The sequence below is a fragment of the Metopolophium dirhodum genome, chromosome 9 (assembly GCF_019925205.1).
Source record: "Metopolophium dirhodum isolate CAU chromosome 9, ASM1992520v1, whole genome shotgun sequence".
Taxonomy (NCBI): Eukaryota; Metazoa; Arthropoda; class Insecta; order Hemiptera; family Aphididae; genus Metopolophium; species Metopolophium dirhodum.
This window is the reverse complement of record NC_083568.1, coordinates 11,351,022-11,368,797: the sequence shown is the minus strand read 5'-3', so window position 1 is coordinate 11,368,797 and position 17,776 is coordinate 11,351,022. Positions and strand designations below refer to the sequence as shown.

At 31.8% G+C, this 17,776-nt stretch overlaps 1 protein-coding gene across 5 annotated transcripts in view; it reads right to left on the bottom strand.

Annotated features, from left to right (window-relative positions):
- The window catches only part of LOC132951860 (cordon-bleu protein-like 1), a 96,599-nt gene that overhangs the window by 6,842 nt on the left and 71,981 nt on the right, over positions 1–17,776 (bottom strand). For all 5 annotated transcript variants that reach the window (XM_061023873.1, XM_061023876.1, XM_061023874.1 and 2 more), the window contains 5 exons: positions 7,045–7,167; positions 3,040–3,161; positions 1,806–1,927; positions 1,606–1,732; positions 20–165 (listed from right to left, as the gene is read on the bottom strand). In XM_061023873.1, coding sequence (XP_060879856.1) covers positions 20–165; positions 1,606–1,732; positions 1,806–1,927; positions 3,040–3,161; positions 7,045–7,167 — 640 coding nt within the window. The remainder of the gene's footprint in view (positions 1–19; positions 166–1,605; positions 1,733–1,805; positions 1,928–3,039; positions 3,162–7,044; positions 7,168–17,776) is intronic.

Genomic DNA, 17,776 nt, shown 5'->3' with positions numbered 1-17,776 from the left:
AATATGTCGTATACGTTACCGAAAATTTTTTAGGTGCCCGGGACATGATGTCATCTGAAGATAGGCTACCGATGAGAGTGCTATTAGTATTCAACACTAGTGATAATTGTTGTAGTTTATACTCAACTAATGTTTTACTCAAGTCCAAGGGCTCGTTCAATTTGTCTTAAAAAAAAAAAAAACAAAAAAATGCGTGAGTTGTTAGTTGTTGTTCATGACACTATGTGTAACAAAAAACAGTGCTTATGTTGTTTAATTATTTTTACGAGTTTACATTGAAAGATAAGATAACATAACAGTACTTGACAACACAATGCATGGAATTCGGGTGCAAATATATTATGTTAAAGAAACGATTTTGCGTGCGTCGAATAGAATCTTAATAAAGTTCAATAATAGTAACACAAACACAGAAGATTTGTGGAAAGTAATGCGGAAGCAGTTTTCTCGAGGTGTTCGGATATTGCAAATCGTAAAAAAGCTGATTTGATTTGAGGGGAAAATGGTTTATATACGAGTACAGTCTGATTACCATACATGATGCACAGATAAAAATGTTGTAATATTTATTTAAATATAAATTGTTTCGTTAAAAATCTAATTTACTCAATATTTTTTTATAGAACAAAAATACTTATTTTAATAATTTGTTGATATAATATAAGTGTATATATGTAATATGTATGTATAAAAAAATAATTATAAGATGAATACTGTATAGCCTAAACTCTAGGTGTATTTGATAAACCAAAAACGTGAAAAGTAATGGAATATAATACCAAATATAGTTTTTAAAGATTTATTAATGTATAAGAAAGTCTTAATAATTATAGCGTAAATGTGGAACAATATTTGTGACATGTTAGGTGTGTCAATATGAAGTTATAAATATTTCAGAGGCTGTGACGACCTACTCGATTTATGTTAATTTTCATGTCCACTTATATAAACATTATTAACATCCTATAGTGGTTTGTACACACCTATCTAAACAGTTTATATTGTTTATTCTTTATAATTATAGATTTCTGTAAACATAATGATAAAACTCTCGAGTAAAAATAATAGAATATCAGATGATTTTATTATCAATTATTATATTATATTATAAGACAGATTAATTAACGGGTTATTAGTATAATAATAATAATAATAATAATAGAAATATTTTGATAAACATTAAACTGCAATTAATGATTTTATGCAGTCGTAATTACTGATTTTGCGTTACGTGTACAGTAGGCACACTTACTACCTATTGGCTACAAGCAGCTATCGGTAAAACTATTTACTAAAAGGTCATGCAATAAGCCATAAACTGACTATTAGGATTACGTCATATTATGACAAATATTGGTTTCTCGCTTCAATCCAAAAATTAGTTGAGCTCACGAACAACATTTTAAATTAATATTTCAATAGGTAGCAAATTAGTACCTATATAGCCACTAAAGTTTTTGTTGGCGTTACTGTTGAGATTTAGTTCTAAATTCGTATTCAAATATGAGTTTTTTACGAATTTAACATAAAACTTTACGAACGTAAACGTATACACTATACATAAGTCTATAGTAATTGCATAATAAAAACACAATAGAAACATACCTGGTTTCCTCAATGTATACTTGGCAGGATCAAGATTTTTCTCGAAACATACTTGCTTGAGAATTTTGTTAAGTTGCGTTTTTGGACTTATTCGGGACACGTATAACTGATTTCTCGGTAAATGTACCTATAAATGTTGAGAAAGGTATAAGAATTAAAATAAATTTACTTAAAAAAAAAAAAAATTATAGAAAAATTACCTGTAGACGGAACGTTTGTTCGAACGGTTTTGTTATGCATTTCATAATAGACTGGCTTTGATACCTGCCATTTTTACTTAAGTTTTTAGGAACAATGTTTACTGTCCACGTATCTAGGGCACCTGTAAAAGAGAGGGAGAGAATACGATTAAAAGGTGTCAAAGGTCGCTACAGCAATTTATAAAACGCATTCGTTGCAGTTTTCCGGTAATATTATTCTCGAGGCACATAACATTATTATTGCACACAGTATTATGTTTTTAAAAAAGGAATTTGTCCCTACAAAGTAAAAATGTTGACTAAATAGAGGGACAAAGAAGTTTTTTTTTGTTTAAAAAAAAGGTGACGCATTTAAAATGAAACTTTCATTTGAAAAAAATGTTCTGCTTTTAATAGTTATCCCACTCAACAGTTTTTAATTTAATATCCTTTGAGAGTTTAATGAATTATATGTTCTGTCAACTACAATGCCACAAGTTAGACGTCATTATGGATCTAATATATAAAATATAAAGAATTAATTCTTTAAGCCGCAGAATCTAATTGAAATTAATCAAACAGAATGGGTTGAATAATTTGCAAATGTTTCAAAGCCATTTCACTGGTTTTTTTTTTAATTACTAGAATTTCAAATTAATTTTTTAATAACTACATTTTTAAAATAGGCACCTACTATTATTTTTCTTCAAATATATAAAATTACATTTAATTTATGCAAAAACAATGACGGGTTTTTTTTTCAAATCAAGTGTCAAACGTGTTTGATTAAAAATACTCGTCGACATACATAATAATATAGAGAAACACACCAACAGACGAAATGTCCTCCAAATGATAAAAAATACTAAAAACTAAATACCCACGTCGAAACCATCGATAAAATTATGTAAAAGATAAACTTTTTTTATTATATATTATTTTTAATAGCTTAGTAGGTAGGTAGGTTCCTCTATTATTATTATATAAGTTATCGTTATCATACAAACCATGGCTAACATATACGTTGTAAGCACATTTTTTTAGCAATAATTACGGTATACCTATCAATCAATTCACGACCAACTTTAACCAGGGTTAAAGGTGCACCACAAAAATTTGTTCGCAATCGACAATAAATTCTAATCGTTTTTTTTTTTTTTGTTCGTTTACGACGTGTATATACACAGTTAGGTTATCACCGGCACACAATATCATTATATATAGGTATATGTGGTATATATATGGGTGTACTTACCGATAGGAGTGCTGGGTTTGTACGGCAAGACCCCGCGGTCGCCGATGGCGTGCAACGCGTGACTGCCGGGCGATAGTTTGTGAGCAGTGGTGATCTGCACAAGCAAATCCATCATTGGCGTGCTAAAAACAAAAACAAGAAAACAAATCAAAAACAACGTCTAATTATTTCTGTAAATCAGATCGTGTTTTTTTTTTGTTTGCCTCGGACTACCTAGGTATTTGTATAGGTGCTAACAACAATAATAATAATAATAATAATAATAAACACGACGACCGTTCCCCGACGCGAAACCCAATGACCCGAAACAATAGATCTCGACCATGTGCACAACACTGCGATATTATAATATTATAATTACAATATACGCACAGCAAAGTTATCTGCATATTATACATATATCCGCACAGTGTGTCCTACAATGGGCAGGAGGTAGGTACCTATATTTATTTATATACGGTCACAGCCCGCGACAGTGACACACTCTCCTCCAGTGGTTAACATTTTCGCCGTGACAATGGCCACAAAAATCGATTACCCACAGCCGAATACCCTTCGTTGTAGGACAATCCGCCTGTAGGTCGTGTATGGTTACAACAACTGTCGTCGAGCTTCCGAGTTTGGGTTTTTTTATCGTTTCGTCTCTGTCTAGACTCGTTGTATGATTATTTTAGGACGTGTGTATAGACTACATATAGATAGACAATAGACAATCATACAATACAATATGATTTGATGAATATTATAAGATACACCGTCGTCCTATTAATAATCGACATCTATCGCTATGTGATCAAAAAATCGATTTCAGATCCCATAGGAATAAAATGCATTATTATATTGTTGAGTCTTATTGGTTTTCATTTCTCGAACCACGGATAAAAAAAAATTACGAATGCTACACTGTGATTCGAGTCTAAATTATACGGGCGATTTCACCAACAGTAAATATATTTTTACGATGATTAATTTGATTAATTTGATTGCTTTAGCCTACATAAAAAAAGGATATCGGAAACTTGAGCTTCTGACTAAAATTGTACTCTTACATGATAATATATTGTTAAAGATGCATATTATATTCAACACTTCGCGTTATTCTTTAAAATAGTTTAACAAGGTTAAGTATGGTATAGCATTAAATTATGTAAAAATATAACGTATATAAAGTTCAAAAACAATTTCTAAGATGGCATAATTGTAAGTTCAAAGATTAATATTACAAATGCAAATTAACGCACAAACTAATAAAGTTGCTACATAATGTTATTTTTTTAAGCTAAATATACAATGGATGTTATTACAGCTTTAGATGTCCTTAAGTTATGAAATATTCAACACCTCAGATAAAAATATATATGTATCACAAAATATTTTAACTTGGAAACAGTATTGTATATTACTTGCTAATTTATTTTCCATTAATTTGGGGCAACTAGACATTATATTATAATAATTATTATTTTTTTGTTAGTGGTTTAGAGCCACTATGGCCATTATAGCGATTGTAGGGGTTACGGTTGGTAGGGTTGGAACGGTTATGATATGGTTGGTATGGTTGGTTGACAACACGTGTATATGTGGTTGGTTTTTGCCACCATGGACCTGGGTGGTCACCCATCTGGGTGGTCACCCATCTGGGTGGTCACCCATCTGGGAACTAGGGGCAGCGTTTCTTACTCTCAATTGCGCCGCGCCGAGCCACACATTAAATTATAAATTATAAAACCGTTTTTAATATGATTGTTTTGAAAATATATGCAAGTTTAAATGTTTCGTCCTGAAAAATTGATATGATCATAGGAAATTCTACTAATTCAAATCAAGTTTTATATAACTAAAAAAAATTATGAATTTAATAATTATCTTTATAGGGGTTTGTTATATATATATTTTTCAATGTAGGTACTTAACATAATTATATTTATTTTCTCACGTTTCAGTGTAATTTTAGTTTTGATAGAGCCTTAAATGCCTTATACCTATAGATGACGTTTGATTTAAAATAACTAATGACATTAAACTGTAAGTGGCGTTAAAAAAAATATACCTACATGTTATATAATATTAAGATAACGTAAATTTAGAACAAATTAATATAGTTCAGCAAAAACAATATTTTGAATTTAAGAGTAGGTACCTACCTATATATAATATTTTTTTTTTCGTAGTTCGTACGTTATTTCCTAAAGAAATTATTTATTTCAACTTTAAGCAAATACGTAGGTACAACATAAATATACTATAAGACACACAACGTGTTTATACGTTCGAAAGTTTAACAATGTAATAAAGTTTGATGTACAAAAGTGTTGGATTTGTATTCCCTAAGAAACCCGTAGACATTTTGTTTTAGTTGTTTGAAAAAAACGGAATAAAATATTTATTCGTTAGACCAAAATATCTGATCAGAAATCGTATATTCGGTGTATAAAATATAAATGATGTATATAGGAGCATACGTGCAATGTTTAGTAGATTTCGAAAATTACTAAAAAGATGATAGACACTGAAAATATATTATTAAAGTACCAGTAAATTCGTTGTTCAGTAAAAATGTTAACATTTTTAGACGCATACAATTAATAATCGGAATAAAATATTTCAGTTTATTGATTGCCGTTAAAACTAATATAATAATTATTGATTACCTATACTTTAATACACTTAATACAAATATCGTTTGTACATGTTCGTATTGTTCTAACCTGCATGATTCTATTAATTGTTAAATATTGTAATATGAGTGGAAATGATGAGACAGAATTTTGAGTATCCGCCCACCGAATTTTCCTTCAACAATAAATGAGCAACATTATTATAATACGGTTCGCATGACTTACGACTTTACTCTAAAACATATTTTTGTATAATAATGTGTCATTCCACATATGCATAAAACAATGAAAAATAATGCCAATATAATTTTGTTGGCTATAATGCGTCAAAGGACCGCAATAAATACCAAGTAAGCAATATAGCAATATAATATAGCCTATAACTGATTGGCGAGGTATTTATTATTTTTAATGGCATCATACATTGCGGTTATAGCATATTTACACCGATGTTTGATTACCTCGAATAAACATATTTTACAACTTTTATGAAGAGAAAAAATGCGTTGTTATCAGTAATCATTAAAAAAAACAACCTATATTGGATTACAATTACAACTTTTATATTTTATGAGATAAGCTTAGTGAAACCGTAGGACGAGATTATACACATTATATATCATACGAGTAAATATAATTGAAAAACGTCTTTACATGAAGGCGCGCGATTTAAGTAGAACATCTCCATAATATTTTATCAAAAAAATGAAATATATTTGATAAAAAAGAAAATATAACGGATTCGGTTCACGACTCATAAATTATTATTATTTTTCTTTTCTTATTTCCGCGTGATTTATTTTTATTTAGTTATGATATATACCTTGGAATTGGACGTGAACACATTTTTAACGGGAATGTAAATCATATTTGATTTTTAGAATGGCTTTTAGGAGGTATTAGTATGTGAAGCATGAATCGTATGATAAAATGTTCAATCGACTCGATCAACGTAATGCCACAATTGACAATCTTTTCGACACACGAATTCAATCTAATAATTGTATAATAATACAATTACCAAATTTTTAAACCAAATAAAAACAATTAATAATAGCTATACAATGAAAAATCGAAAAAGACTGCTTATTTTCGAGATGAAATCGAATGATTAATGCTATATCATTGATACTGGATCATTTCAAATGTGCAAAAACGCATTAAAAACGTTTATTTCTATGACGGCCGCAGGTAAGTTCGAAAATCTCGACAGTTTTTAATCTCCGAATATAAGTATAATAACAACAACGATATCAACATCATCGATTATTTAATAGTAATAACAATAACGATAACGATAATAATACCGATGTACAGAACAATATATTATATTATTATTATAACAGTATAATATTAGGTACGCCGGATAATCTCGATGGATACTGACCTTCTCTCGACGCTCATCTTGATCACGGAACCGTTAGGCAGAATCACGTTCAGATCCATTGCCCCAGACAGCATGTCGGGAGGCGTGTCTTCCGTCACCGGCATCTGCAAGGACATCGTTTGTCTGAAAAATCAAAATACCGAACACATTAGCTCAGTATTATGTTTTCGAAATTAGGTTTTACACGCGCGTATACGATCATACACACTCGTCAGTGGTCGTCACACACGCCTCGGGCTAAAAATCTCTACGAGGAACAAAACATGAATCATACTCGTTTGGGATAATTCAGCTGGTCATAGCTGTGTACGGCGCAAAATAACGTTTTTTCACGTGATTGATGCTTAAAAAAAAAAATACACACATATAAGTGTACAATATAATCAGTACTCCTATTATTGTTTCGACGGAGGAAAATTAATAATACCTATACGTAATTTGATTTCACACACACCGTGTACCGATAAATTAGATATTTTCGTACCTATACCTCCTAATATATGTTTTCAAAAATTAAAGCCTAACCGTCAGATAAATTATTAAAAAAGAAATTACGACTTCGAACATTTTACTATATTTCAGTGTACGGTATATACCTACTACACCTACCTAATAGTAATCAACCTTTAGAATAAATTAATCAAATCTTAATGTTTTCCACGTTCACAATAATATCCGTGTTCAAGCGGTAAATATTTTTATGAAAAGCTCATAAATCATAATGCATTATAATGTATATACCTAAACTGATTGATGATTATCGTCTCGATAAATGCAACATAATTTATGTGGATAAATATGATAAAATTATAGGTGAGTACGACCTACTACCTGACAAAACTGCAGTCTTGATTGTCAAGGTAAAAATAATTGAATACTATTTAACTCGCAATTAGAGTAGGTAGAGGTATATTATTTTTGACCATCATAATAATTATACCTAATCGTTATTATTATTATTTTTTGTTTCTTTATAACCGTTCCCGTAACAAATATTATTTTGAACGATCGATAAAATATTATTAAATCGTAACCAACTGCACAAAATACTGCTAAACTATATACGCGGTATGACCACAATATCATTTAATAATATATATATATTGTACGAGTACAACAACTATACGTGATTTATTAAATACGATAGATACGCGTATGTAGGTCCTTGTAGTTGAAGCGAACCACACATGAACACCGAAATATAGAACACGCAAGTACCTAATTACACATGGATTTATTATTTTTTTTTTATTGACAATTTTTTCGTCGTTGACAGCAATACTTCGGGGTTTTGCCGTTGCTATATATATGTATTGTTTTGCGGCTGAAAGAATTTCATTATACGACCGAAACCAGAGAATGCACACTGCGAGGCATAATTACGGCGGCAGTGCACATATTATTATGTTATTGTGTATAGCGTATAGTCTGTAGTTGTTTTTGGCGTTGTCGTCAGTAATATGTTTTTTCAGTCACATTAGCAACGCGAAAGAAATTGTGGGCGCAATCATGTATGACCAGAATGCGTGGTGGGCGCGAGCACACTATACTATTATACGCAGTTCTAATTTATTTTAAAAACTTTTTTTTTCAAAAACCGTTTATAATGGAATTGTTTTTTCCCCATTTTGATACGACGACGCATGCACAAACTGTCCGAAGCCCGTTAGCCAAAAAAATGACGTGGTGTTATTATTTATTTACCGTTTCGCGTAAATCTTGAAGAACGTGAACTCCGCGGACTGTTCTTAAATTATATACCTATGTAGTCGGCTACAAGGTCGACCATTATTGCAAAGCCCTTTTAAAAAATATAAAATACCAAATTCCAACTTCTTATTATATGTATACCAGCTATTTCATATATAAATATATATATTGGATAATTCTTAGTATCAATAACTTTCATCGTAAAATTTAAAATCATCGCTTCTGCAGGTCGGTGAATTGAAGATTAAAGTTTAAAGTATACCTACCTTATTACAATGACAACATTTCAAAGGATTGCACTAGCAGCTCTTTATCCATTTTGCTTATGCGAACAACAACAATGTAAAAATCGAACGCATAATAATATAATATTGATTTTATACATTCGGCCTGATATGTCACGTCTAAATCGATTGAAAGAGAATTTATTATGTTACACGTTAATGTTGCAGCATAATAGTCGGCCAAAAGTCTCGACAGTTGCTCAGAGGATTTCTTCTGTTCAACGTCAAAGCCAAATAAAAAAAAAAAACGTTACTCGTCTTGTTTTCAGCTGATCTGCGCATTATACATATTTTATTATACTGGTATGTCGCAATATACAGCCAGTTTAAAATGATTTCACAATCAAACATCAGACAGTTAATAATATGCGCCAATATAACATCGGGATTATATTATTTATATTCTTGTGAGCACGGTCGCCCGCAGTACCAGTGCTGGTATTATGTTATAATACACTCGCACGGAGATTATCGTACGCGTTTCATATATTGTATTATTTTTTTGAATAAATATGTGATTCGATGAGACACATAGATTTTGATTGCGTATTATATCGTTGCAGTCGCCACATAATAATATCGTATCCGTACGCATTAGATGCGTATACTCGAATTGTTGATTTCATAACGCTACGCGAAGAACCAGGATTCGTTACTCATGACACGTTTTGCAGACGATGCACAGTGCACACACATCTGACGACGAATGGTTTTTCGCGTGCGGAAGAATGCACTTGCACAGACCGATAAAATTATATGGCTTAGGCCGCAGTTGAATAGATCGTCGTCAGTCACTACAGTTCGAATACCATTATAGGTTTAGAAGAGTCGTTATATGTAGACTGTCGGTTTTTCGGATATCGTCTTTTGAATACTTCACATTCGTTCACGAGACCGATCATGTGTGTATTATATAGGTACCGCGGTATAGCTATGGTATAATATATTATTAGGTATAAATGTTTAATAATATATTCCGCGAATCGAAATCGCCCACACGCACGACTATAATATATGCCCTATTACTCGTACCTGTACGAATTGAATGCGATCAGATACTGCCTGCGCAGCTTGCTGCAGTTGTAGACGTCATGATATGTAGGTACCTACCTATATATATATATATAGTGTACGCGGCGTGTGCATAATATAATATTATACCGCGGTTCCGGTTACCGATTTCATCCGGATATTTACCCGCCACCGCGTGATGCGTGCAAGATGAAAAATATGAGTTCACGAAACGCTACTTCTTGACCTTCGGATGAACGGTACGTCGCCGCCAACACACTGTAATTTTTGCCGCGGGTTCACCAAACTTGCGAGCGGGGTCATTGTATTCGCTAATTTCGATTTATTATGTCCCTATATTTATGTTTCGTCTGTTCCAGCTATATAGTGTACTATGTTTACCCGTGTTTTTACGCATATTTATCGTTCTGTTTTTCCCCATTTTTTTTTTTGTTTTTTACACACGTATATAATTATTTACGTTTACATATTATATAAATGAATATAATTGACAACTCGTTAATAAAATACGCAACCTATTATACATCATACTGAATAATATCGTATTTTCTGCAAAAACATTTTAACTAAAATCGTTTTCATTCGGTTATAATATAATATAATATATGATATATAATATATTCCTAATTCGTCTATGTTGACTATATTATGACGTATCCAGGTAGGTATTCCTACCAGCCGGTATTATCATAATATATTATACATACCGACTGCCCGAGCATAATTGATTGGATGTTTCGTCAAGTTTTTGCACTTTAACTTCTAGACAATAAGCTATAAATTTATAATGTTAATCATCCGGCTTTTACAGGTTAGACACATATCTGCACCTGTAGGATATATATATATGTACGCATATTTTATATTTCTATTGACAAGGCGAAATATATGCATAGAAAATCACGATAAATACCTACATTTTTTAAATGTTGTCAATTAGTTATAGTTCGTTATTTCTTTGAAAATAAAGTACAAAGCGTTTTTATTTAAATTTAAGTGCGACCAACAGGATTTAATTTTAAACTACTAACTGCCTTATATCATTATAACCAACAGATTATAATATTTAGTTTTGAAGATTCGAGAAAGAGTATTTAATATTGGATATTTTATAAGACTCTTGATTTTGTCAGACGTTAAACAAAGTTAAGCAAATAAGTAAATAAAATAAATTTAATAATTATAACCAGAAGTCTTGATTACTTACAAATTCTTTTTGAATACAATATCTGATAGAAACAGAGAATATTTTACAATTAAAGATACATTTAATTACTATTGTCATTTATATAAGAACATATTATTGTAATAACTTATAAGTTATAACCACGCTATATTATTTAAAATCTAAAGGAAATGTTAGATTCCTAATTTATTAATAATATTAAATTATAATTTATAAATTATTGAATTATTATGTATGGTAAAAATTGTAAAGAGCGTAACATTTTTTTTGATAAAAATTGTCCCGTATAATTATGTTTCGCATCATAAGTGCGGGTTTGTTGTTCTATGTAGTATTAAAATTAATTTACCTAGGCATGGTTAGGTACCTAAACTCGATAATATTTCTGCAAGATTAAGACATGTATATTTTGTCGAGTATTTAGGTCTGGTTGACATATCTTAACTTTAGAGCGATACCCTTGTTTAGTATTTTGTAATTAAATCACTATTAATTTGCTCAACACTGCTGTATCTTTTATGTGTGACCATAGTATTATGACGTACTTCCCGTGTAATTTTAGATAAAGTCAACAGATTGGTCCTCATATTTTATCCGTATATTATTCGACTCTACGGTTTAATACATACGGTTCAACATTACATAGCATATGTAGGTTATACGTCTTCTCGGCTGTACTTTTTTCACGTGCTAATATCACGAGCTTTTGTAGGCGTGTATCTTAAGAAAAATCTGCAACCACAGTAGGTACCTACCTACAGAATGTAATAATTAATTAAGACGTAACAATTATTATTATTATTATTGTAGTGGAACGTTATACGAATTAAATTGTTACAGTTAACATAATATCACGATGTTTGGTTTCTCGAGTTAATTATCGTCGAGTCGTTTTAGTATAATAATATTATATACACTGACTATATTATTATTATGATATAATGTGATTGCGTGCATAATTATTATTTTATACCATAGCCCCTCGTTCTCTAGACAATTATATTCTACGCGGTATACAAAGTCGTCGGCAATGTTTTTTAGTATTGCACATCGTGGTGTTTCAATAACGTCACTCTAGGGAAGCCCGTCATATGTACATATAAACACGTAACATTTTCGATTTCAATATATATACTGTAATGTAATGTAATTCAAAAGTGCCGGGGGATGCGGACGATATAATATAATATCCCGCTTGGCTCGGCGAAAAAAAATGTCATTATTTCAAAATTAAAACCGTATATATTATAATTTTTGGTACACACGACGACGGTAGAAACGTTTTGAAAATCGTCGGAAATGTTTACAAGAGACCTGCTGCCGGCGGACGCGAGGCTGCTTACTGTATATTAATATTATTTTATTATATATTATATTTACGAAAGTGCCGAAGCTGTACAGCTATATTGTTTTCTTCATTCTTCGAGATTCAAGTTTAAAAAAAAAATCGATGTTTTTTTTACTTGGAAATACCCCCAACAGTCTTTGTCGTTCACTATGGTTTTGTTCGACGCCAGCTATTATATTATTTTACATTAAATCCCCTCGGATGGCCTCCATTTGGTATTTTGGTGTACTCGTTGAATATACCAATATACCTACGTCTGTTTTTTTTTCTACCAAACAATGGTTGGTAGTAATTAGTTAATGATTAAAACGGGCTGACACAATTGAACTCTATATAATATAATACTCCTCTTTAATATATTTATATAGGTTCTATAAAACGTTAAAATATAATGTGTATCGTCCTCCGAAACAGGTAGGTAGTATAATATAATATATAATATACAATACTCTATATAACAATACGCACACGTAGTTGTTTACAATAAATAATAACAAGTAGGTAGGTAGGTATGATAATAATGGAATAAAATCAGTCAGCTAAGTACAAGGACGTTTTGAGGTAAATACAATGTATAGCTGCACGTGTGCACATGCACCATGCATGCACGTTAAATTAAGGTTTTTCAATAATTATTTCTGATTTGTATGCATACGTTCCAATATCCCTGGAGTAATAAACTCTAGGGGTGTTAATTCCATGAAACATCTAGGGGAGCTGAAACTCTCCATTTTTTCAGTTTTTCAGATAATGTCTTGTTCATGGATGTTATGATCATGGATGAAGAGCAACTTTGTCCCCCCCTCGTCCTCAATCCTTATTTAACAATCATACATAAATATACAATGATAGTGGTTGTATACTATATATATTATATTATGTATAGGTAGGTACTACATATCAATTAATTAATATAAAATAAGAACTATAATTATTGACCTCAAATAGCATAACATTTGAGAGTGTTTATTTCAAAAATAGGGGCGTGTTAACCACACTCAAACTCTCAGAATTTCCTCTATGACGAATACTCGATTAAAAGCTGTAGAACACAAGAGTATTAGGTATGGAAGTATAAAAAAAAAATATGATTTTTTATTTGTATTATCTAACGTTTTCACGAAATTTTGCAGTTTTCGATAAACCTATTACAATAATAATTACGACATAATACTCCCGGAAACCGTATATTCGTATGAAACCGTTGTAGTATAGCTGCAGTAATTAGGTTTTTTGAATTAAAAACGCGAACTTCTCTTGAATTTTTTAAAACTCTGCCATTTGCGGTCATTAAACCATATTATGTTTGTATATCGTGTATTAGTATCATCTACATATACAGCGCGATTCTATTTTATCGCAAACCAGACAATATCAAAGGAAACAAAAGGAATTTTTAAACCATTATTTTTTATTCAAACGATTAAGAATAACATTTATAATAGGTATTTCACATTTTTACACAAGCCAACAATACCTATATAATATTGTGTTTTGTACGTACCTACTACCTACTATGAATACATTACATTTGAAAAATTCTTTAGATATTCCACAGATATCTGTAGCCCACAGATTCACGATAAAATAATCACCCTGTATGCAATATTGAATACAATCAAACGGATTCAGATCGCATATATAGACACGAGTACACGACACACACACACACACACACACACACACATATATTTATATACAGTATAGGTACATAGGTATACATATGATACATGTCTACTAATAGTTACTAACCAGCTATAATACAACGCACACGCAAGGGTACCTATATGTATATAGGTATTATAATTATTATTGTTGTACGTTTTTTACACGACTATTATTGTTATTATTACTGTAGTATACCAGCTTTACGTCGTGTATATTATATTATAACATAATATATATATATATATATATATATATATGTAGTATGGTAAGAGGTACATATACTATACACGACGTGTACTGCGTGTAATTTTTTTTCGCGTTTTCGTCGCTGCCAATAGGAGATAATATTATAATATAACACACGTACCTACCTATATGATAATATGATATATATGATATTATATTATAATAATGTATAAGACACGTTGTTACGGGCGCGCTGCACCGCGACGCTCGAGCGTTTCGTCTCCCGAGCCCGACCGACATAATATCATTATAATAATATCCACACGAGAACACACACGCGCGTAATGTTATACACATCGTTATATACACACTTTATAGTTTATAGTATCCTCCTCGGCCGAGGACCCAGTGACCCGTTTCTCGAACCCGTTTGCCGACCGCGCCCCGGCTGCAGCGCCACGCCGGTTCGTCTCGTTCTGTGCTCGTCGGGGATCCGTACGCACTGTGTGCAGTTCGTTATATATAGTATAGCCGACCGGGTCGGGCCGACCGGCTAAACGCGGTTAAGGGGCCGCATCCGAGTGGTTTGTGATATTATATTATATTATAATACTATAATTATATATATATATATTTATATAATATATATATATTATATATACATTATACGTCTATATAGCTACCGGCCCACATATATACATATTATATACGCACACACATATTATTATATCGTACACAAGACGTTTATGCAGATTTTTACCAGCGTTTAGTGTGCGCCACGATCGTATTAATTTGCCCAGCCATAGGTCGAATCTTTCGCGAGAGGCGCCACCGCGCGTCGATGTATTAAATTGTTCGCAAAAACTGTTTCGCGCTAACCTATAATATTTTAATAGTCGAGCCAAATTTATAAGCGGATATTATATTAGAATTTTTCGTCGCGATTTTTCTCGTTCTGCGTGCGTCGGGAATCCGTACGCTCTGTATGCAGTTCGTTATATAGCATATCCGACCCGGTCGGGCAGACCGGCTAAACGCGGTTAAGGGGCCGCATCCGAGTGGTTTGTGATATTATAATATATTTATCTATATTCTACAACGTCTATACAGCTACCGGCCAACGTATACATACGCGCACACATATGCCGCACACACGACGTTTATGCAGATTTGTACCAGCGTTTAGTGTGCGCCATGATCGTATTAATTTGTCCAGGTCGAATCTTTCGAGAGGCGCCACCGCGCGTCGTTATAAATTGTTCGCGAAAACTGTTTAACGATAACCTATAATATATTTTAATAGTCGAGCCAATTTTATAAGCGGATATTATATTAGAATTTTTCGTCACGATTTTTCTCGTTGGTTTTTTCAAAACCGTAAGATATACTACAAGCTAAAATGTTTTTGAAAAATATGAAAATAACAGATTCCCATCCGACCAACATTAACTTTTCGTATTTGTGATATCGAAAAAATAAAAATGCCATGACACGGTAACATCTTTCGTGAATTGTGTGTGATAATGTAACGTACATACTGTATTCGATAATCGCGACAATTAAAGTATGTTAACATTTATTTTTACGTTTCATAACAATCCGAGATGGTCAACACATGAAAAGTAATTTGTGTAAATCTCGACGTAAATAGTTTAAAAGCTGTACTGCTACAATTTCCATTAAGTATTCAAATGCACGGTTAGTTAAGTCTCAAATATTTAGTCTGCTGTAACAGGGGTAGAGACTAGAGGGTAGGAGTTAGATGAGAAGTTCACCGTATGGTATACTATACCGTATTCACGAGGGAGGAGGGGATATACATTTTGTAGTATGTACATATATATGTTATAAATGTATATTTTTTTTAGCCAACAGAATGATATCCCGCTGCAGATCCACCAATGCACTAAGTAAACTACCGCGATATCTCCGATTTTAAAACGACAACAATATAATGATTATAATGGATATACCGTGATATTCTAAAACAAAAGCCGTTTATATTGGATCGATAGAGCATATTTTTTTTATTAAAATATGTTCAATACGTTGTTCTGCGCAGGCATGTATGATAGGAATATTTCAAAACCACCGTGCTGGTTTTTATGCGTTTAAACCGTTTGCGTATACTAATTTAACTGACTATAATATAATACATATTAATATGCACGCGCACACATTATATAATATGGTTTAGATAAAAGCAGACGAGCTATTGTAACAGCATTTGGAATGCAAATATTATATTATTATGTTACTTCGGGTGTGTTTGGAAACAATGTTAAAAATGATGGAGTATATTACTCCAAAGTCTGAATAGATCGATCGATTGAGAGTGCACAAGAGCGTTTGTCCCTAATTTACAGTGGCCCATAAAACGTGCTTTGGTAATGTAGACCTTTTCAAATTTAATTGTTAGCATTTTCGATAAACACAATATACGTTCTGTGTGATATTATGAACGTAGTTTAATATTTTTAAATGTTCTATTAGGTCATGTCGTAACCATATAACACACACTGTCTGCATATTATTTGAAACCTTACGATATAATCCTATAATATACAGTTACATAAATATATGTATAGGTTCAATCAACTATAATACAGTATTGTCAGTTTACCTAATTGATAAATTAAACGTTGGATGTATATGTATATTAGATAATTGTTGAATAATAAAAAAAAAAAAATGACGTTTTTATTTATCTTTTATACAACTTAAACGGAAAATGAAATAATATTCGTCAGGGTTACGAACCACGACGAATCTGTCCAATTAATGCACACGTATATATATAAGTACATTGCGGTATAAAAACAATTCCATTTCGCGCATTGCGTAGGTATATTATTTACTATACCTACCTATATGTGCGTTTGAGGTCTATACGACACTAAAAAAAAAAAAAAAACGTAAACACGACAGTTTCAATAACGATTATTGTTATTTAACATCTACATATTGTGCGGCACTTTCTCTGTAATTAACGTGGCACAGAACTGGCAATTTCGCACCACGCGTCCATCAATGGTAACCGATTTATGCGAAAGCATCCTGAACGTAAATAATCATATAGTGCATGATAGTATATACGTATAAGAATGAACACGGCGCGAACTGTGTTATTAAAGTATATAATTTCCGACATGTGTGTACGTTATAATATTATTATAATTTAAATCGTATTCACGTTTTAGAATGGCAACGCGTCGTTGTTCTTACATAGCAGACGCGAGAGCATGGTCCGATTTGGTTCATGGACTATTCAAAATAATTTCTTATCATTAAAAGCGGGTACCTTGGCTGTTGTAATGC